The sequence below is a fragment of the Vespula vulgaris genome, chromosome 2 (genome assembly GCF_905475345.1).
Source record: "Vespula vulgaris chromosome 2, iyVesVulg1.1, whole genome shotgun sequence".
NCBI lineage: Eukaryota > Metazoa > Arthropoda > Insecta > Hymenoptera > Vespidae > Vespula > Vespula vulgaris.
The window spans coordinates 7,311,916-7,333,572 of NC_066587.1; the positions used below are offsets into that span (position 1 = coordinate 7,311,916).

Below are 21,657 nucleotides of genomic sequence, written 5' to 3' on the forward strand. Positions count from 1 at the left end.
AGTTTCCATTGGCTTTATCGCGTCGAAACTTCCTTCCTTGTCCCTCTCTAACCATTATCTCTCTCTCTCTCTCTCTCTCTCTCTCTCTCTCTCTCTCTTTTTGTCTCTGTCTCACTGTCTCTATCTGTTCTATCTCTGTCAACTTTTCTACAATTTTGCTTTTTCTTCCTTTAATCTTTGTTTCCCTTTCCTTTTATATTAATTTTTAAATCCGGCTCGCCGTATCGGTCTGATTATTTCATTAAACGCCGTTAGAATTTCGACGTGCGAATCTATGTCGTAGAAAATCATTAGAAATGTTAATGGAACGTTTATACGAAACATTTTGATTACGTTTTAATTGCTGCATTTGTTACTTTTCCTCTCTCTCTCTCTCTCTTTTTCTCTTTATATTTCTTTATTTATTTTTTTATTTCTTTTTTCTTCGTTTTTTCTTTTTTTTTTTTTCTAGTTTGACGAGTCTCTCGAAGAACGTACGTAATACTTTAATTTTCATTTAGCGTAGAAAGGATACGTTTCGAGGGAGCATCGTATTTCGAAAGTTACGCTCCTCGTAAATGGTACATATAACGAGAGAAGAGAGAGAAATACAAGATGTTCTCGATTACATGGGTCGTCGTAGTCTCTTCGAAGGACCTCTCCTTACGCTCACGACCATTCTCTAAGCATTTTCTATGTCCGCAAGGAGCTATCCTTTCTTAGTGTTCGTCTGATGTGTCTCTTAGCTCGCTCATTAAATTAAATCACATCGATAACCTCAAAGCTGAACATCGAAACATACATACATATACATACGCACGTCTACATACACGTACACATTACGTATAAATCGAGTTAGAATATTATATATATGATATATATATATATATATATATATATATATATATAATATGTGTACGTGCGTGTGTAATATATGTTTGTGTGTGTGTATTTGCATATTCATTGGTGATCTTTAGATTGGAGATTTTACGAATAAATTCGGCGATATGAACATTCGTTAAAAATCCATTCCGGTTAAGTTAACTCTGGTATGATTACTATCAATACATATACACGTTATTATAGCGTGGTTAGCAACTACCTATATAGAAGAGTAGAGATGTTGCTCGTTAGCAAGCACTCTCTCATTATTTATCATTCACTAAATTTCGAGCATTCGTACGATCGACTAATCGATATTTATAACGTGTTACATAATGACGCTAATACATATGTATATATGTAATAAAACGATCGTACAGGGGAATTTGAAAATTATGGAAATATCCCCAGAGTTTTTCCGTCCAATGACGAATTCTATGTAACCGAGACTCGACATATCGAATGAAAGGAGAGAAAAAAAATCTGTTCGCCCTCTTTCTATCTGTCTATATGTACATATATGTATATATATATATATATGTATGTATGTGTGTATATATGTATATATATCTTCCTCTCTTTCTTTCTCTCTAAACCCTTCGGAATCGTAAACGGAAACGGGTCGCGAGAAAGCCGTTAATCCCACGACATTAATTTTAATATCCCAAGCGGCTTGTCCTCGCGAGAAAACGTTACCGCGTAGTAGGTATATTAGTTAGCTTTTTCATATTTTTCCTTTTTGTTTCCTCCCTCTTCCTTTTTTTTCTCCTTTTCTATTTCTTTTTTTTCCCCTTTTAAAAGAGGAAAAGCTCGAAAAAGGAAGGAGAAGAGCTGTGGTGGCGGTGGCAGTTGCGGAGTCGAGCTTATCGAAAAATAAACGCTTAAGAGCGTGAACGAAGAGAAAGAGAAAGAGAAAGAGAAAGAGAGAGAGAGAGAGAGAGAGAGAGAGAGAGAGAGTGGATTGGCGAGGAAAGCAATTGGCACGTAACCGTCGCTAATTCCAAACGAAATATATTCAACGAAAGCTCTCACCACGAGAAATAAGCTTCCTTCGAGCACCATTACCGCGTTAATATTAGCTTCAGTGTGGGACATCTGGCTCGTTCGAGTCGGTCTACCGCGCTTTCGATATCGGTTTCTTCCTTTTTCTTTCATTTCGTTTCGTTTCGTTTCGTTTCGTTTCGTTTCGATTCGTTTCGTTTCGTTTCGTTTCGTTCTTGCAAAGAAGGATAAAAAAGGAAGAATAAAAAAAGAAGAAAAAGAAGGAAAATCATTTTCTCCATCGAGAGACCCTAAGGATCGGAAGGACGATTATGCGAAAAGAAACCCCACGTTGTCCGTGCATATCTAACCTAGGAATATTGCCAATTTTATTTAATTTATTCGATCGGGTTCGACAGGGGTTCGTTCGACGTGTCTATATGTGTGTATGTGTGTGTGTGTGTGTGTACACGTGTGTTTGCTTTACGAAAGAAAGAGAACCGTGAAAAATGATTTTACCAGAAAATTATATCGGATGTTTCCATAAAATATCTTCCGTGATAAGAAACAAAGAAAAGCTATCGACGAATACCATTGGGTTTTTTTTTTTTTTTTTTTTTTTAATCGTACAATCTGTAGGATTATTGCAATTGAAATTGCAATAGATTGATTTGCAATGTGTTGTTAATAGCAACGGTAAATATTTTTGGATGCTTGGAAGTAACTTTTTTTTCGGAAAACAAATCTATCGTTTTATTTCAATTATTTATATACGTATGTTTTAATATACGGAGAACGTACTCGTACATTCGCGTTGATTTCATTGATAAATATTTTTCCAAGGACGTTTGATTATTCGTTGACTGTGATCGACGTTAAGGGATGATTTTGATGTTTGACCTTTTCAAGGTGATATTTCTTTCGATAGCTAGATGGTTAGAATGGTTGGAAAGAAGAGAGAGAGAGAGAGAGAGAGAGAGAGAGAGAGAGACATTTTGAAATGCTTGCGCGTTTCAGCCTATCCCGTTTTCACGTCGAATCAAATAAAGCTGGATTCCTTTGCCACGGTACGTTTTCCTTCCATTTCGTTTTTCTTTCCATCTTTCTCTCTTTCTTTCTGAGCACACTGCTACGTCATTTCGCGTTACGTTGCGAGATAACTCTCCTCTACAGTGATTCCATCTCATAAAACGTACCTATATACATACATAAATCCATTCGTTCGTTTTCTCATACTTAATCGAAACCCCGGTACATTCTGAATATCCAAAATAGTAAGTGAAAAGTAATAAAATCGTGAATTACAATATACAACCTTGAGATTTTACTTGGAAATCGAATGAAATTAAGGGGTTGATTCATTCGTTAATTAATTGATCGATTAATTAATTAATTAATTAATTAATTAATAAAAGGAAATCAGACGTAGGAAATAAAATTCAGCGTTTCGGTTTAATTTCCTTTTTTAGGAAGATCGTCTCAAAAAAAAAAAAAAAAAAAAAGAAATCCCTTCGCGTATTGATTCACTAGTTAGATGGAGATAGAAAAGGAAAGAGAGAAAGAGAGAGAGAGAGAGACACAGTGATATCATCATTAACCTCGGTGGAAAAGCTTCGGAAAGGAGACAGAGACGAAGTAAAGTAGACCAGAGTAGAACCAGAGTAGAACCAGAGTAGAACCAGAGTAGAATCAGAGCAGCCGATTTTACGCTTTGACAGTGGAAAAAGTTGGAGCGAAGCCCAACGTAAATCCTGGCTGTTCGTTTTCCTATTGACATGCCCGGACATCGCAGGTATCCGAATATTTGAAAGTACTGGACTACGTTACAACACTCTTTGACGAGACGAAGACGAAAATGGCGACCATTCGGAACTCGTTAAGACCCTTTTCTAAATCTTCTTCGAGTTCTTCGATCACCGTCACCATCGCCATCGCTATCAAGCTCTCCACTCTTTTACCCTCTATCCTCTATCCTGTTCTCCTGTCCCACCCCCTAGGGATCCCACCTGCTCTTACTACTCCTCCTCCTACTCTGTTACTTCCTACTCCCTTTTCCCTTTTTCTAGCTTCGACGAAGTGGAAGCTGTTTTTCTTTGAACGGAGAATTTATCTTCCCTGGTCCTTTTAAAAAGAAAAGAAGAAGAAGAAGAAGGGAAAAAAAAGGAAAGAAAAGGGACGAGTGGGTGGACAAAGTCGAGAGTGCGACGATCCTCGACCTTTACCTTCACGACCCTTCGTCGAGTCGATCGACAGGAATTTTATCACTCTCGAGTGACGTCGTTCATATCGGAGAGAAAGAACACGGTGTAATACGTATGTATGTATGTATGTATGTATGTATGTATGTATGTATGTATGTATGTATGGATGTATGGATGTATGGAAGTATACGATCGATTTAAACGCTCTAACACGAACTTTCCTTTTTTTCATTTCTTCTTCTCTTTCTCTGTCTCTGTCTCTCTGTCTCTCTCTCTCTCTCTCTCTCTCTCTCTCTCTCTCTCTCTTTCTTTCTTTCTGTCATTTGTTCTTTCTTTTTCTCTTTATTTTTCTCCCTTTAAAACTGATCATATTAGATAATAAGAAAATTGTATATAAATTACGGTACGAGAATGGAAGGAACGGTATATAAATTAAAAGCATGTTTCGTTGAGTATACAGTTTTATTTACTAAAAAATGTTTTCTATCATTCTTTCTCTCTCTCTCTCTCTCTCTCTCTCTCTCTCTCTCTCTCTCTCTCTCTCTCTCTCTCTCTCTCTCTCTCTCTCTCTTTCTCGAAACGGATTAATATGCTTGAAGATAAAAAAAAATTGTCGAGCTTTATCTCTTATGATGTTTAAGATTTATCTTACAGCCATACTGTTTCTCGTGTTGGTGAATATTTTTATGACGAGGAAAAAAGGATGAGACAGATCTCTCTCTCTCTCTTTCTCTCTCTCTCTCTCTCTTTCTCTCTCTCTCTCTCTTGTTGGATAGGTACATTCCTTTTATTAACGTTGAACTTTGTTAATTATTTTCTTTTTTCTTTTATCTATTTTACTGTTTCTCTTTTCCTTTTTTCCTTTTCAAACATCAGAGCAGGGACTCAGTGATTATAAACAAAGCGCGACAGGTGCTCTCGATAGTTCGAGATCGATCTCGAGAACCTGGATTGTCCTTCGTTTTTCAGAGTATTGAATCACGGGCAAACAACAATCGCGAAAGCAAGAGAGAAAGACAGAGACTGGTAACTTGAAGTGGTCGACCGCTCGATGCGGAGCAAAAGCCTTTCAAAACCGTGCTTGACCCCGATGTAACGACTTTCCAAGGTGCTTCAATGGTTGGCTGCCTAGCTGGTTGACTGGTCGACTTATAAATCAAAATAAAGATTTTAACCGCGAGGAATCAGAAACTGGCAAAGGCTGAGAAATTTCTAGGAACGTTATCTTTCACAAAGAATTCTTTTACGTTTGGATTTTATTCGATTTATTTATTGTTATTATATGATAATCGTCATAATCGTCATGAAATATAAATTCTCTTACGAAATACGATTATCTATACGAATACTCTTTCTGAGAAAATCATAATGATGATGATGATGATGATATATTCGTATGATTCTAACGATTATTCTTAACAATTGGAATATTTGTTTGAAAAATGTTGACAATATTTTCTTTGAAGTTCGATGATAAAGTGATTAAATTGAAAGAGGGCAAGAAATTTATCACTTAGCAATTAAATTCGATACATCGAAACTATTACCTGAGAAATCAAACGGAGGTAAAAGTTGAAGAAGAAAGCACTTCCGGCAGTGGTAAATCGCGCGGCATAAAGGGCTCTCGAAGGGCACTCGACCTTGATGTAACGACTTTGCACGCGCTCGTAACTCGATATCGGCAAAATCCCCTTATCGCGCGACAACAGATCCAACGATCGAAACCCCTCCAGCTTAACGCTGTTCAATTTTCGAAGGGTTTTGTAATTTTTCTTTTTATCAGTCATAACGTCAACGTGTCGCGTCAAAGTTTTTCTATAACAATATGCCTCTTATTATTTTTTACAAAGTAATTTCAAGTATTAACTTTCCGTTGTAACATGAAACTTGATGGAAATGATAACGTTCAAAAGAAAAAAGAAAAAACAAAAAACAAAGAAACTCTTTTAATTAATCGGAAAAACAATTTCAAACGAGTTAAAAGATACGATGGATCTTTTTATCAGACTTTATATAAACGCGAGATCGTCCGTTCGACAAAAATTGATCTTGTATATAAATCAATAATCATAGATTATTAATCGAATCGTTAAACCTTCTCTAAGCGGATAATTCGCGAAGTATATCACACGCATATACAACAAATTTGAATGATAAACTATTTCTACTTTTAAACTCGTCGAGACTCGATGAAAATTCATCGTAAAACGACCAAAAATAACGAGGGAAAAAGAGAGATAGGTATCTCCTCTGAGGAAAAGTCAACGCACGTCCCATAGCATACATCCCCATCTTTCTAATTTAAAGTCACGTTCACCCCTCGTTTTTTTGTTTTCGCTCTCTCTCTCTGTTGCTATATCTCTTTCACTCTCTCATACATTCCCTCTCTTTCTTTATCGCTATATCTCTTTCACTCTCTCTCTCTCTCATTCTCTCTATCTCTCTTTCTCTCTATCCGTCTCTCGTTCACGTTGGGCCACGCAGAGAGCCGTTTTTCCGTAAACGCGAGGGTAGGTAAATGCTCACGGTAACGGCAAGGTTATACGACGCGAAAATGCCGCGCGGTGGCTAATACGCCAACCATGGCAGAGAATATCAGAACACGACGACGTCATAGGACCGGGCTGAATGTAAAATTGCATATTCATGCGATAGGCAGCGACCAGAGTATCTTTGTGAAATACGGACTCACCTATAGACAGTTATACGTACACACACATAAGTGACATGTATCGATTCTCACATATACTGATACCATCTACGCGCTTTTATACATATGTATAAATGTGTATACATAGATATAACCATATACGTGTACTTTCTCTTAGGAGATAGACACATACATACATATATACATATATATATATATATTATGTAACTGCTTTTATGTACGGATAGACACATATACTATTCCATTCGTATATACATTCGAATATTCGTATATTCGAAGTTTTATTTACGGTCGATTGTACGAAAGTAGACGATTAAATAATAGCAAAAGAATAAAAGTACGTGCGTAACAAGAGATTATCGTAATCTGGCGATGACATCTATCAAATTTGTTGCATCGTGTCAATTGCAAGACACTGCTATTACCTACCTTACGCTTCAGAAAAGTCATAGAAATAAAGACTCTTTTGTAAACGCCACGCGTTTCCATCCGGGGCTCGCCTATCCTCTTTTTTTCTTTCTTTCTTTCTTTCTCTTCCCTTCTTTCTTTCTTTCTTTCTTTCTTTCTTTCTTTCTTGTTTTTCTCTCACCCTTACTCTCTTTCGTTCACTTTATATTATTTCTCTTTATTGAGTAGCACCGAATTCATTTAACTAATTAATTAAAACGCCAAGATCCTGAAAAATTCTTTTGACGAAAAAAAGAATTCTCATGGACGTAGTGAGTATGAATAATAAAAATATAGGGGAGTAATTACGTTTTCCACGCGACACAAAGAAAAAGGAAAAGAGAGAGAGAGAGAGTGAGTGAGTGAAATGAAAGGAGTGAACCTTGTATACGGGATGAACTTTTTACCTGACATTTGCACGGTAGTTTTTTAATCATTAAAAGTTACGAACAGAAACGCGCGAAAGGATTTGAAGGATCTCCGTATCCTGTTAATTATATCCCTGTATCCGGTTTCTCCACTTGCTTTTCTTTTCCTTTTTCTTTTTTTTTTCATTTTTGTCTTTTTCGTTTGTACTTTACCATTTTCATTTTCGAAAGTTTTCAATACGTTTTCGTACGAACATCCATGACGTTCGTCCATTACAAAGTAAAATAATAATTACGTATGCGTGTAAAATGATGATAACTTTTTATTGGAGAAATACGAACGAAGTTGGAACAATAATTTTTCCATTCGTTTTCAAATCATTACGCGATGTAAAATTCGATAATGAATATTTCCTTCGAATCATATCTTTCTCTAAACTATAATAATTTTGTTACAAGCTTTCGTCGTATGCGAATAATTTCCTTTTCTTTTTCTCTTCGTATAGAAGAGAATATTGTCGAAGGAGAAAAAAAAAGGGGGGAGAACGTTTCGAAGTACGTCGTTTATCCTCGAAAGAAAATTAACAAAAACGAAGAAAAACAAAGCAGATAATCGTATAATAAATAAATACGATGAAACTGTTATTGTTTTTATTGGACGATGTATATCCATAAACTTTCCGTACTTATCTTCGAAGATAACACTTTTTATATCGAACTTTATTTGTTTAGGTAGGTAAAGACTACTCGTAAACTACATTGAAGAGAATATCAATATATATACACGCGCGCGCGTGTGTGTATGTATGTGTGTGTGTGTGTATAGTACCCATAGATATGCATGTTAAAGCCATTAAATTAAATTGTTATTTCTAAAACACATGCTCGGTACGTATTCCTCGTTTCTCCGTGAACGATTATTACGCATATAATCGTACATTAAACGCTAAATTATGAAGTAAAATAAATCAGAAAGATTTACAAGAAGAGATAAGTACGTGAAAGAAGCTTCGTGTAAAAGATCATATTGAGCTTTTCATAGGAAGCTATGAAGATTCTCTGAAAGTGTAACGATCGTCTGAAAGGGATATAGAACGATCACGGTGGAATATGGTAGAAAAAGAGAGAGAGAGAGAGAGATAGCGAGAACGAAAGAGAACGAGAGAGAGAGAGAGAGAAAAGGTGAGATGATATCGAGACTCCTAGGAACGTCGTTGCATATAAAATTGCATATTCATATGTACGTTGAGATCGAGTACCGTCTCGTATGGCACACACGGGAAAAGAGAGGACAATTTTCAAGGTGTCGTCCTTGAAAATGACTCTGGATTCATTCTTTGTCTGATTTTTCACCGACGTACATTCACAAACGCAGAGAGATATGTAGAGTAAAGCGCGTATAATATATATACACACACATACACTCGTACAGATAGCTCAGAGAGACTCATACACGCACACATACACGTCTATGCATTCTCTTCACTCTCTTACGATGCCATCGAAGAGTTTTTCAAGGTACATTCGCGGTCGAGTCGTTTTCCCGCGAACGAGAATACACCTCTTTTCCTCTCTTTTATGGTATAAAAAGATAAAGATAGGGATGGAATAGTATAGAAGAAGGGAAGTGGATTTTTCGAACGTTCTGTTCTCGCTTTGCTTCAAACCTTATGGCTTTTCCGTTCAATGGCTCCCTTGAAAAGGAGAATACGAATACGACTATGTTTTTCAATGATATCGGATCTTTTTCTCCTACTGATACGGTATTATCCTTCTTTTTCATTATCGATTACAACGTAGCTAGCATTAAAATCGATAATACCAAGGTCTCCTTGTCTAATTAATTCATTTAATCGAACATGTAATATCTCGATCTTGTTAGACGTACCATGCTTGAAAGGGACAAAGAGTTTTATAGGAAATATTCTAATTACGATAATATCAAATGGTAATGATATTTAACGTAACTATCACCGTTCGTATAATAACTATCGTTGGAATTTCTATCGAATAATTTCTATATAAATCTTGTCTTTGTTTTTCTTTTCTTTTCTTTTCTTTTCTTTGTTGAATTCTGTTATAACGTCGTACAATAATAAAGGAACATTTCGCATTTCGCATTTAGCATTTCGACGAATCGAGAAGTCTCGTAAATCAGGATTGAAAGGGTTGAAGGCAAGAAGTAAAGAGTAAGAGTAAGAGAGAGAGTAAGAGAGAGAGAGAGAAAGAGAGAGGATGTACCGGTAGCAAGAAGTACGTTGCGCTCGTTTATTACTTCGGCTTTCAGTTTAGACACGGTTCGCTTTATTTCGTAACCCCAAGCGATCGTAAATGCGAGTGAGAGCTCACTCGCGGATGCGGGCCTTGGGACGATTTAAGGGTTTTAAGCTCATCGATCTCTACCCTCGTGTCAGACTTGGAAAATTCTCTCCCCGTACGAGATTGAGGCTGCCTGCTACCACGACGAATCCTATCCTTCCTAGCGCTTAAGGATAGACCACTGGTTTTTTAATTAAAGTGCATTAGAGAGAGAGAAAGAGAGTCGACGAAACGGTGACAAGAGACAGGATTAAATGGCTCTTAGCTTTCATCCAAGTAAGCATACGTTGGAGGATAGATATAAAGAGAAAGAGAGAGAGAGAAAGAAGTATTATTCCTTAAGGATATAACGTTGAAATATATTCATTGTTCGTGAATAAGTGTTGTTACGTAAACGTTAAAACGTTTATTATAATAAAATATTTTTTCCATGAATAGATAATTACGTGACCATGTAATCTAATTGTTAATTGACGTAATTAATTTTATACGTAATTCAGTTTACGTAAATATTCATGAATTAATAGTTACATAAATAGTTATGTAAAATGATAATACTAGAAATCGTAATGTCAAATCGTTTATTGATATAAAATATTCATACTGTAAAAAATTTGTAAACGATAAATGAAACGGGTTTTTTTTTCTTCTTTCTTCTGTTTTTTTTTTTCCTTTTTTATACGACACTTATTTATGAATCAAGCCAATGAATAAGAATTTCTAATTCAACCATTTTGCATAGCTATAGGGTTGATTCATAAATAAGTGCCATTTTATTGTAATAAACTGTTTACTTATAACCGGTACTTATTTATGAATCAATCCGATATAATAGAAATATGTAAAATGAACGAAGCCAAATAAATAAATAAATAAATAAATAAATAAATAAATAAATAAATAAATAAATAAATAAATAACAACAACAACAACAACAACAATAATGAAAAAAAAAGAAGAAGAAGACAACAGATCAAAAGTAGCGTGTTATGTGTATAAAAAAAAAAAAAAAAAGAAAAAAGGAAGAAAGAAAATAGGAAAAAGAGAAAAAACGTCGATATATCTCTTTTCCAGAGAAAGAGAGGGAGAGAGAGAGAGAGAGAGAGAGAGAGAGAGAGAGAGAGAAAGCAAACAAATACAGTGCCAACATACAATGACATATTTTTTTTGGGATTAGACACAAAGGAAGAGTAAACACGTATGAGAGAAATGATCGTCATCGACAAGGGACCGTAATGTCGGGAAGAAGCGCTGGCATTCATTTCAAACGCAGAAATAGGTATGGTCTCGATTGTTAATTTCGTCCTTTGTCTTCAACGAGGGATTGCTGCATGAGTTGCTCTTTTGAGACATGGCCCAGGTCGAACTAGAGTTGGACCAGTTGTACCCGACGACACATTATTGCTCCCTTTCTCTCTGTCTCTCTGTCTCTCTTTCTTTCTCTTTCTCTTCATGCTTCTCACTCTCCCTAGGATTCACGAAGCACAATGAAATTGTCCGTTTGCAGTTCTAAATTGCAATTGCCTGGCGTGCTCGGGAGAGAGAACCGTGGGAAAATTTATCGTGACGATTGCCGAGATTGAATTAAATTTTCTCTGCGTTTTCGTGATGATCGCTTGTATTCCGAGATTAACAACAACAACAACAACAACAACGATAGCAATAAAAACAATCGAGATGGATAGAACAGAACTAACAGAATAAAAATCATTTAGGCTCGCGTCTCGTCGTTTACTCACGAAACCTTTCCAACTTAAGTCAATCGAATTCTCGTTTCTTTTTACTTCTTCTCATTTTCGTTTTCTACAGGATTTCGATGTGTTATACTTTACACGGACGCAAAAATATATACGTATATACACACATACACACACACAAACAAACAAACATCCATCCACATGCACGCACATAGCAGGACGAAAGTAATGGTAGCTCGAATTGGTTGTCCTCACGCGACGTTGAATCCTGATGGACTAATTCCGGAAATGGAACCGCGATTACGCGAGCGCAGCCACATAATAACGCGAGCGGCGCGTTTGCGAAATCGAGCGTGACCTCCTCTGTTTTAGACTCCCGTGACTCTCTGTCAAGTTCCCTCTCAACCCTTCTTCTCTACCTCGTTTACAATTCCCATTCCCTTTATTTATCCGTATTCTTTGGCTTCCTTTCGTTCGCGTCGCGTTTTGTTCAAATTAACTACAGAAGGAAGGGACTGACGTTAAATCGATAATCGTTTTCAAGAAAAACAACGTCCACTCATATAATCCACATTTTAAGAGTATACTAGACTGGTATAACGTTAGGCTCTACCGTTTTCTTTAGGATTTGATTTTTCGCTTGGGAAATAAAGTGGAAATGATTTGTCGATTTTCCTTTTCTACCCTCTCCGAGTGAAAAAGGGGTGATCTTATCGTAGTCACACGCACGACAGGCATCGCGAATGGCAAGTTTTACGGGCGAACCTTATTTTTTTTTCCTCTCTTTCCTTCTCTCTCTCTCTCTCTCTCTCTCTCTTTTCTTTTCTCGTTACTTTTGAAAGTCACGTAACGAAAGAGAATTCGCATTTCTTTTACTTCCTCTTTTTCTACCTTTCTTTTTTCTTTCTCTTTTTCTTTTCTTCCTTCCTTTCTTTCTTCCTTTCTTCCTTGCTTACTTCGCATCGAATTACGTATGCCATATATTTTTCTTTTTTTCCTTTTCTCTTCGTTATCGCCTTCCACGAACAAAGTCGAGGGAATGCGTGGATGATGTGAGGAGGAAGAGAAGGAGCGGCTAAGGGTTGATCGTAAGAAAATAGAAGGAGGAGATGTCTACGTTGAAAAACATCGGGACGGAAGAAAATTTGAAAAAGAACGCGTTCGAGATAACGCGTTCTCCTACGTATAACTAATGAAAGGAGCAATGCAGAACAAAATGACTTTTTTCTCTTGCTCTTTCTTCTTCTACTTCTTCTTCTTCTTCTTCCTCTTCCTCTTCCTCTTCTTCCTCTTATACTCCTTATCCCCGCTCATCCAACCACCCACTCATCCACCCATCCAACTCTCCCCTCTCCCGACTACTTCACTCAATGGCTACTTTTTCTTTCTTTATCATTCGCTACTTTTATTACAGAGCACTTTAAATTACAGCCTTTCCATCGACCATAAAACTCCGTTGAAAACGACTACCGTCTGTGAGTCTATTTCCACCTTCCTCCCCTCCCCTCCCCTCCCCTCCCTTCTTTCTCGTTCTCCTTCTCAGTATTTATCTATCTATCTATCTATCTTTCTTTCTTTCTTTCTTTCTTTCTTTCTTTCTTTCTTACTTACTTTTTCTCATCGAAGTCGATACAATACCTACGAATAAAGAAAAAAGAAAAGTTTGTATAAACTTCCGGGGCTATCCATTAAGCTATATCGTTAATATTTCTCGAGTTATATCGTTGCATACTTGACAAGAAAAGTCGACCATTATTGGCTACTTCGATCGATCGAGAAACGAAGAAAAGGATAATCTTTCCTTTCGAGCTACGTCAATTTGAGCTATTCTCATAGTTCGGATTTTTCCTTTCTGATGAATGGCGAATCTCATGAAACGAATGCGTCTACGAAATGAAATTGGACTTTGTGATAAAATGTGATACTCCGACTGAATAATTAATTTGTAATAAAAAAAAAGAAAGAATTAGTTGCGTATGTCTCTCTCTCTCTCTCTTTCTCTTTCTCTTTCTATGAGAAAATAAAAAAGTCGATTTTAACGAACCTAGCTCTGGGATTTTTACCTATTGTATTTCTCTCTCCCTCTCTCTCTCTTTCTCTTTTTCGTTTTTAAAAATTTCTCGTTGGTTATATCCGATGATGCAGCAAGAAGAATATTTCTCACAGCTTCTCCCGGGCGAATTTCAAATCGGCGAGTTTAGACAGATACAGAGAGAAAGAGAGAGAGAGAGAGAGAGAGAGAGAGAGAGAGAGAAAGGAAAAGGGAGATACATTTCACGAATACGAGCTTGAAAAGAGTAAGGCCGTTTCGTTGGCGTACTGGCTGAACATAGAAGAAAAGAAAAGAAAAGAAAAGAAAAGAGAAGAGAAGAAAAGAGAAGACAAGACAAGAAAAGAGAAGAGAAGAGAAAAAAGAAAGAAAACAGAAGAAGTAGAAGAAAAGATAGAGAGAAAGAAAAAGTGAAAGAGAGAGAGAGAGAGAGAGAGAGAGAGAGGGATGGAAGAAGTAATAGAAGCGAGAAAGAAGGCTGACGCGTTTCTGTCAAAGGGTAAATCTTCGTCTCACTACGTTTGTCTGCGTCAATGTGTGAGTGTGTTAGTGGCCTGGGCGAAGAGTGAGAAAGAAAGAGAAAGAGAAAGAGAAAGAGAGAGGGAGAAGTCTGATATGAATACCAAGGAGTGTAAGGGTAGGAGGGTGCATGGCACACGACCGCGAAATGGTTCAAAGAAACGCCGGAGTCACGAGTAAGCACAGTTGTCAGCGTCGTGCGCTTCGACAAAGGAGGAAATGACGGGGAAGGAAAAGAGTCGTTAGGTAGGAGACTCTCTACTGCTGCTCCTGCTACTACTGCGTTGCTGCTACCTTTTAATGCCACAGGAGACGAGAAGAAAGGAGAAGAGAACGACTATGCTCGAATTCTTTCTCTCTTTCTCTCTTTCTATCTTTCTGTTTCTCTTTCGTTCTCTCTTTGTCTTTATTTCTATCTCTCTCTTCACGCGAGGCAAGCCGTTTCTTCTATCTCAACGCTAGTAGGACGTGGCTCGATTTTTCCCTTGAGCGAGAGTCTGCACGTGCATTCTTTTTTCCATTGCTATTGCTACTGCTGCTGCTGCTGCTGCTGCTATTGCTGGTGGTAGTGGTGTGGTGGAGATGGTGGTGGTGGTGGTAGTGCTGCCATTGCTTCCTTTCTCATAGTCATTCCATGTCAAATTTTTTCTTTCGGAATATATTCAGAAATACAACTAACCGTAACTCCGGGATCTAACATTATCGATCTTTTTATATCATTTTATAACCTATATTTGATATGCATCTTTATTTCACGTGAGTTTCTTTTTTGGGTTAAACGCGATCTATTTAACCTAAATCGTTTCTAATTTTGATATATTCAAAATGGGATCGGAGAGCGGAGAGAGATCCTTCCACAGTAATATTTTCACGCGTCCTTACCGCTCACGGGTTTTCACACAGGTGTCTCTGTGTGTGTGTACGTGACAGAAAGAGGGGCAAATAAAGAGAGAGAAAGAGAATGAAATGATACGTATCTCTCGTTTGCTTTGGCAAATAAAAGATCGTCCTTTCTCCGTGCGTACGCATAATCATCGTGTTCTTTCGCGTATCTATATTCCAACTATCTGTCTAGCTAGCTACTTAGCATATGAAAAACAGGAGCGAGAAATGGATAAGAAGAATAAAAACTGTAGGGGAGAAGGGTGAACAGAGAATGGAGCATAGTGATGTAAGAAATTACGAGTAAAACGAAGAGAGAGAGAGAGAGAGAGAGAGAGAGAGAGAGAGAGAAAGAGAGATAGAGATAGATATACTCGGTGCACTTACCTCTTTGGGGTATTAGCGGCCAGGGATGTAACGGGCTGCCGGCAACCAGCCAGACACATGCCAGCAACACTCGGAACATTTTCACCCCCATCCACTTCGGACAGACGGAAACTTCTCTGCGTTCAAGTCCCTTTCCCTCGTGGCCGCCCTCGTATTCTCCTCTTCCTCCTCTTTCTCTTCCTCTTTCTCTTTCTCTTCCTCTTCCTCTTCTTCCCCCTTCTGCTTCGACCCTCCTCACGACCGTTGTCTCCCACCGCTGTTCTGTTCTTCTTCCAGCACGTTCTAGCAGAGTTTCACTTCTCTTATTCTCTTTCCTTCTCCTATCCACGGGAACAAGCTCCCTTTCAGTAGACTCCTCGTAACCGCCCACTTTATCGTTCTCTCTTCGTCACCTTCTTCGTCGTCTTCGTAGTCGTCGTCGATCGGACGAAGAAGTAACTGCTATCTCTGCTACTACTGCTGCTTTTACTTCTGCTTCTGCTTCTGCTTCAGCTTCAGCTTCTGCTTCTGCTATCAACACCAACACCACCACTTTACGGAGCATACACGATGAACGCGTGACTACTGCCTTTCCATTCGGACCAAGGTGATCCGTTGACCATGCGCGAACCCGTGACTATTACTCGACGAGTAGTAAAGCCGATTGTCCATTAGTCGGACTGACCAACCGCATGATCAGAGATGTTACTATACTTGTAACTGGTAATAACAAACCTTCGATATGATCATTAACGAATATTAACAAATGATTAGTCGAAGAAACACGTTTGAGTCACTTGAATTTTCTTTATCTTTCCCTCTTCTCTTCTTCTTTCTCTTCTTCTTTCTCTTCTCACGATCACAACGTTCACTCTCTCACTAATACACTTTTATTCGTCAAACGAATATCTATTATTTCCTCCGAACGCATTCCTTCTATTCATTCTTATCTTCGAATTCTTCAAAATACTCTCTTCTTATTTTGAGATACTTCTTTTCTCTCCATTCCTCTTTTCCTTTTCTTCCTTCTTCTCCTTACGTACGGCGTTACGTACATTCGTTCTTTCACCCTTCGAATCACACTCGCTTATCTTTAATCGCTCGAGATTCCCGTTTAATTGTCTGCAGGTAGGTGTGATAATCGGTCCGAACAGACACGGACGTTTACTATTATACAAAGAGGATCACTGCTACTCGCGAGCAACAGCAGCAGCAGTAGCAGCAGCGTTTCCGACGTGATGGCGAATACACATAGTTGAGCACGCGTATGTTGTCTGTCTGTCTGTCTGTCTGTCCTTCTGTCCTTCTGTCCGTCCGTCTTTCTCTCTCTTTCTCTCTCTTTCTCTTCTCTCTCTCCCTCCCTCTCTCTCTCTCTCTCTCTCTCTTCACGTGCTATCCTCAGAGCATCGCCATTTCCGAGTCCTGTCACGGTAACGTCAGAGCGCCATGACGTGGTTTTACGTGGGCCTCCGTGCTCGAATTTCCTACGAGCTCTCTACTTGCGGTACCTTGCTACGTATTCCTCCTTCCCCTTCTCCCGTTTCTCTCGTCCACGGATTTTACTTTCGATCTTCGTTTTCATCGAGAACAACGAAGGAGAGAAAGAGAGAGAGAATAGTATCAACAAGGATCAACGACGCGTTATGGTGGACGTCATTTGCGGCGCGTTCTCGCGCGAATTCTCAAAAAACGTGACATTTTTCTAAGGGGATCTCGCTCTTTTTCTTTCTTGCGTACCTTTTCCTTTTTCTTCCTCTCTCTCTCTTTCTCTCTCTCTCTCTCTTCTTAAATAATATTTATTACTTAAGGTTTTATATTAGATAACCACTTCGATTCCATCCATCGTCATAGTCACCCAAGGAGAACGTATTCTCTCACCAACAAGGTAATCTTGTTCCTTGGGATTACGAGCGACAACGACCACTATTACTCGCTGATCCCTCGTTCCTGATTCATAGGTGGTCGTTAATTTCTCGTGGGATTCACTTATTAAAGGCGAGACCCTTCCTATATATATATTTTCTCGTTTCTCTGTCGTGGGATCTACCCGACGTAGTTCGGCCAGCACGAAATTACGTTCGAACCAACGGACTGCTACTGCTACTGCTTCTGCTTCTGCTTCTGCTTCTGCTGCTGCTTCTGCTGCTGCTCCTAGCTCTGCTCAGAGAAACCATTCGCATCAAAGGGATCTCTCTATCATCGTGCTTCCTTGCTATTCTCCTCGCATTGATATATACGCATTTCACGAGCTCGTTATACCGATACCTCGATAATTCTTTATGTCTCTCGTACGATCAACTCTTTTTGTTTTCTTTTCTTTTATCTATGTCTCTTTGTTTCTCTTTCTCCCTTTCTATTTCTTCTCTTTTGCTCTCTTTCATACGTATCATAGGTTTTCTTCAATGTCAACTAATCCTCGCAAACTTCTCCTATACTTTTGAAAAGGACCACAACCTCTCCCACTGGCCGTTATTAAAACACTGTCGTTTCCTTTAATGACAAAACTCCCAAACCACCCCCCATCGTCTTTCTATTTCTTTCTTTTTCTATGTCTATTCTTCTCTCTCTCTCTCTCTCTCTCTCTCTCTCTCTCTCTCTCTCTCTCTCTCTCTCTCTCTCTCTCTCTCTCTCTCTCTTTCTTTTCTTTTTTTTGTTCTCGATGCCCGCCGGTGCTTGCCTACTGTGAAGATAGAAATACAGATAGAGATAAAAAAAGGAAAGAAAAATGAAAAAAGGAAAAACAAGAGAGAGAGAGAGAGAGAGAGAGAAAGAGAAAGAAAGAGTGAGAGAGAGGACAAATATTTCAACGAGAACAAAACACGCGTCTCTCGTACACGACGGATTGAAATGCGTGCCGGACGAGAACGTAATCGTCGACGTGTCGAGCACTAACGAGTTCTTCCCGCGTGAAATTTTGATCGCGCGAACGTTCTTTGGTTTCTTTCTTTTTTTTTTCTTTTTTCTTTTTTCTTTTTCTTGTTCTTTTTCCATATTTTTTCCCCCGTTGTTTTCGTCCATTTCTCTTTTTTCTTTTTTCTTCCTTTTTTTTCTTTTTTCTTTCTCCTCTAATTCCTCCTCTCTTTTGTCTCTTCTTCTACGTCGCTCGTTGTTTCTGAATAATGAAAAAATAATTTCCGCGAGATTTGTTCGGATTTATAGACACATACGCGTCGCAATTATTTCCTGTTGATTTTGACCTCCGTCGCGACGATTAATTATTAACGAATTTAGAAAAGTGATAGACATTTTTTGTTCGTTTTGATTTCTTTTCTTTTTTTCTTTTTTTTTTTCTTCTTTTTTTTTTTTTTTTGAAACTCTCGATTTAATTTTGGATGAAGAAAGGAAATAACTTTTATAGGATAGAGGATAGAGGATAGATAGATAGATTGCAAACGATTTTGACGTATACATACGTCCGTCACTCACGTTTTCATCTTTTTTCAAATGTTTCCCAACGGCATTCCTCGACGCTTAGAATTACATATGAGTCACGTATCACGATGCGCCGCGATGCATTCGAGTTTTGCGCGATCGTACCACCGATTGCGAGTGTCAGAAAGAAAGAAAGAAAGAAAGAAAGAAAGAAAGAAAGAAAGAAAGAAAGAGAAAGATAGTACAGCTGGAAAAATCAACGGTGTACGTATTTTCTTGAAAACTACGAGTTTTGCTCGGCATCGAAGCAATTTGATGAAAGCGTAATCGCGTCCTTGTGAATGAAAAAAAGAAGAAGAAGAAAAAAAGAAAACATAAAGAATGACTCAAAATCGAAACCGATAGAAAAAAGGCAATAGAGATCGAAACTTCTTTCTGTCTCGTTATCGATTTTATAAAAAGAAAGAATACAATTTTATAAACGAAACAAAACGAAACAAGAAAAGAGAAAGAAATCGTACTTCTTCGATGCCACGCGTCTCGTCTAATCGAAGATCGAATTCGTTCTTCGAATTCGTAATGTTTATATGATTTTACCGGTTACCAGCAGTTATATAAACAGTAGAAACAAATTCTTCGTACGATTTTATTTTCTTTTGTAGGTTAAACGTAGAAAAATATTTGCGATCTGCCGATTTGTATCCTTGTTTGGTATCTGTACGCAAGGGACAAAGATAGAGATAGAGAGACAGAGAGAAAGAGAGGGAAAGAGAATAAGAGAGAGAGAGAGAGAGAGCTTTATTTATCATGCTTGCGTTGTTCGTGAGCATCGTCCCTCGAGCTAATTAATATCTCCGTTATGCAAATTAGGCACAGCAACGTTGGCTCTCGTTGTGTAACAAAAGCCCTCTTTCCGATAATTCTCCATCGAATAACGATATCAACGTACACGACCGACCAACAATTCCCTTCACCTCTCTGCAGTACCGTTCTAACCGTCGTCCGTTAAACGACGCGAGCCCGTAATCTACGAACACCGATTACGTATAACCTTCTCGTATCTCTCGGGTCTCCAATTAATACGAGCCCTGCTTACTCGCTTGTATTCATTTTTATTAATTAGGAATTTTCGAGGGGTGACGTTCGTTATCTCGATTATTTTCTTGTCGATTATTCCGACATTTTAATGCACGTTACACGCTCATCGTAAATATCAATTATTATGCATAGTTTCGATAAGAGATAGTACAAACATTAATCGTTTATCATTTTATCGATTAACATTTTCAATCATTTCTTTTCTTTCTTTTTTTTCTTTTTTTTTTTTTTTACGATTATTTCTCCGATCGCGACGTCCTTTCGATTTTGTCTTTCTTTCTTTTTATTATTGTTTTTTTTTTTTTTATATTTTTTAACCGTGTAATTGAATTGTTTATTATTAATAATCATAGAGAAGAATCACGACGTTAGATAATTAATTTAAAAAATATATGTATATGTAATAATAATTAAATTAAATAAAGAAAATAATTTAGAAAGCTTTCGAAAATATGTGTAAAACATGTACGAGTTATTACACGGTAAAATCATTGTTAGTTTATCTTCGATGTTACACTCGTCTCCATTAAAAGTTTGGACCAAAGTTGGGCCTCTCTCTCTCTCTCTCTCTCTCTCTTTCTCTTTCTGTGTGTGTGTATTTGTGTATATGTGTGTGTCAGTTGAGCATGGGATGCTTTTATTGATCGCCTATGCAAATTTGACAATTTCATCGTTATTCTCCCATTCGTTTATTACGAGCTACGTATAGTCGAGCGACTGCATCATAACAGACACCTCTTGGTAATACGTTCGTGGATACAGTAGAGTACTTCCTATCTTTACGAATTAATTCTTTCCGATCCTTCTCTCGTAAAATATGAATTCGTAAAGTGAGAATTTATATTTCTCATAAAACGCAATGTATTATATAATAAATATATCCTTTGCCCTTGGCGATTAATTTTTCATATTAAAAACTTTCATAAACGTAATATAAAAGGATAGATTTTTGTTGTGTCATGATATTCGTTTAGAAAGAGAGAGAAAAAAGAAAATTAAAAAAATTTATATATATATATATATTTAAAAAAAAAGGAAAAAGAGAAATAAAAAGGAAAAGAGAGAGAGAGAGAGAGAGAAAGAGAAAAGAAAAATACAATAATTCTCTTAAATCCCCGGAATTACCTGTATCATATACTTATCGTTCGGCACGCGAAATTGTGAATTCGACTCGAAATACGATTATACGGCTCTTTAAATCTAACGAGGCTGACGAAGTTGCTTTATCGTTGAATGCTTCACGAACACGATATTGATTGATATACGAATTAATCAATTCGATATTATGTACGTGTGTGTGGATGGGTGCGCTTGTGTGAGAACATTTTCAAAGAGGTTGATGGAGACGATTATCGACTTTTTGAAAAAGGTAGCAAAACAAAATAAAAAAATACAAAAATACAAAAATAAAAAAATATCAATGGACAATTTGAATCGTTCGTAAAGCCAATGATTTTTTCTTTTGTAATTTTTTTTTCCCTTTTTTTTTTTTTAACAAAAAAAAAGAAGTTAAAATCGAAGAAATTAAACGGAACGTTGAAATAATAGCTCGTTTAAAACGATTGAAAAGGACCGATGAAATTGCATGTAACGAGTTAGGCTCTCTCTCTCCCTCTCTCTCTCTCTCTCTCTCTCTCTCTCTCTCTTTCTGTTTCTCTCTCGGTGATACTACAACCGAAAAGCAAAGAGAAAAACACATAGCCCCGTTGTATTCGGCCATCGCAAAGCTCTCTTCCGGCGAACGCACATCGCGTATAAACGACGACGTAATAAACCCTGCTGTTCGACTGTACGCCCCGTATTTGCACCGTTTTGCATGTGCCGA

General features: G+C 37.7%; 1 protein-coding gene and 1 long non-coding RNA gene across 10 annotated transcripts in view; one reads left to right on the forward strand and one right to left on the reverse strand.

The window, feature by feature from the left end:
• LOC127072629 (uncharacterized) overlaps positions 1–21,657 on the forward strand; it is a 189,955-nt gene that overhangs the window by 119,158 nt on the left and 49,140 nt on the right. The window lies entirely within an intron of this gene.
• LOC127072602 (disintegrin and metalloproteinase domain-containing protein 10-like) overlaps positions 1–21,657 on the reverse strand; it is a 144,219-nt gene that overhangs the window by 117,638 nt on the left and 4,924 nt on the right. Inside the window, exon 1 of one of the 3 annotated variants that reach the window (XM_051013128.1) lies at positions 15,384–17,963. The exons of 1 other annotated variant lie outside the window; for it this stretch is intronic. In XM_051013128.1, coding sequence (XP_050869085.1) covers positions 15,384–15,474 — 91 coding nt within the window. In that variant the 5' untranslated portion in view covers positions 15,475–17,963. Of the gene's footprint in view, positions 1–7,143; positions 7,163–15,383; positions 17,964–21,657 lie in introns of those variants that run through there. One more of the 3 variants, XM_051013130.1, reaches the window with a different exon arrangement.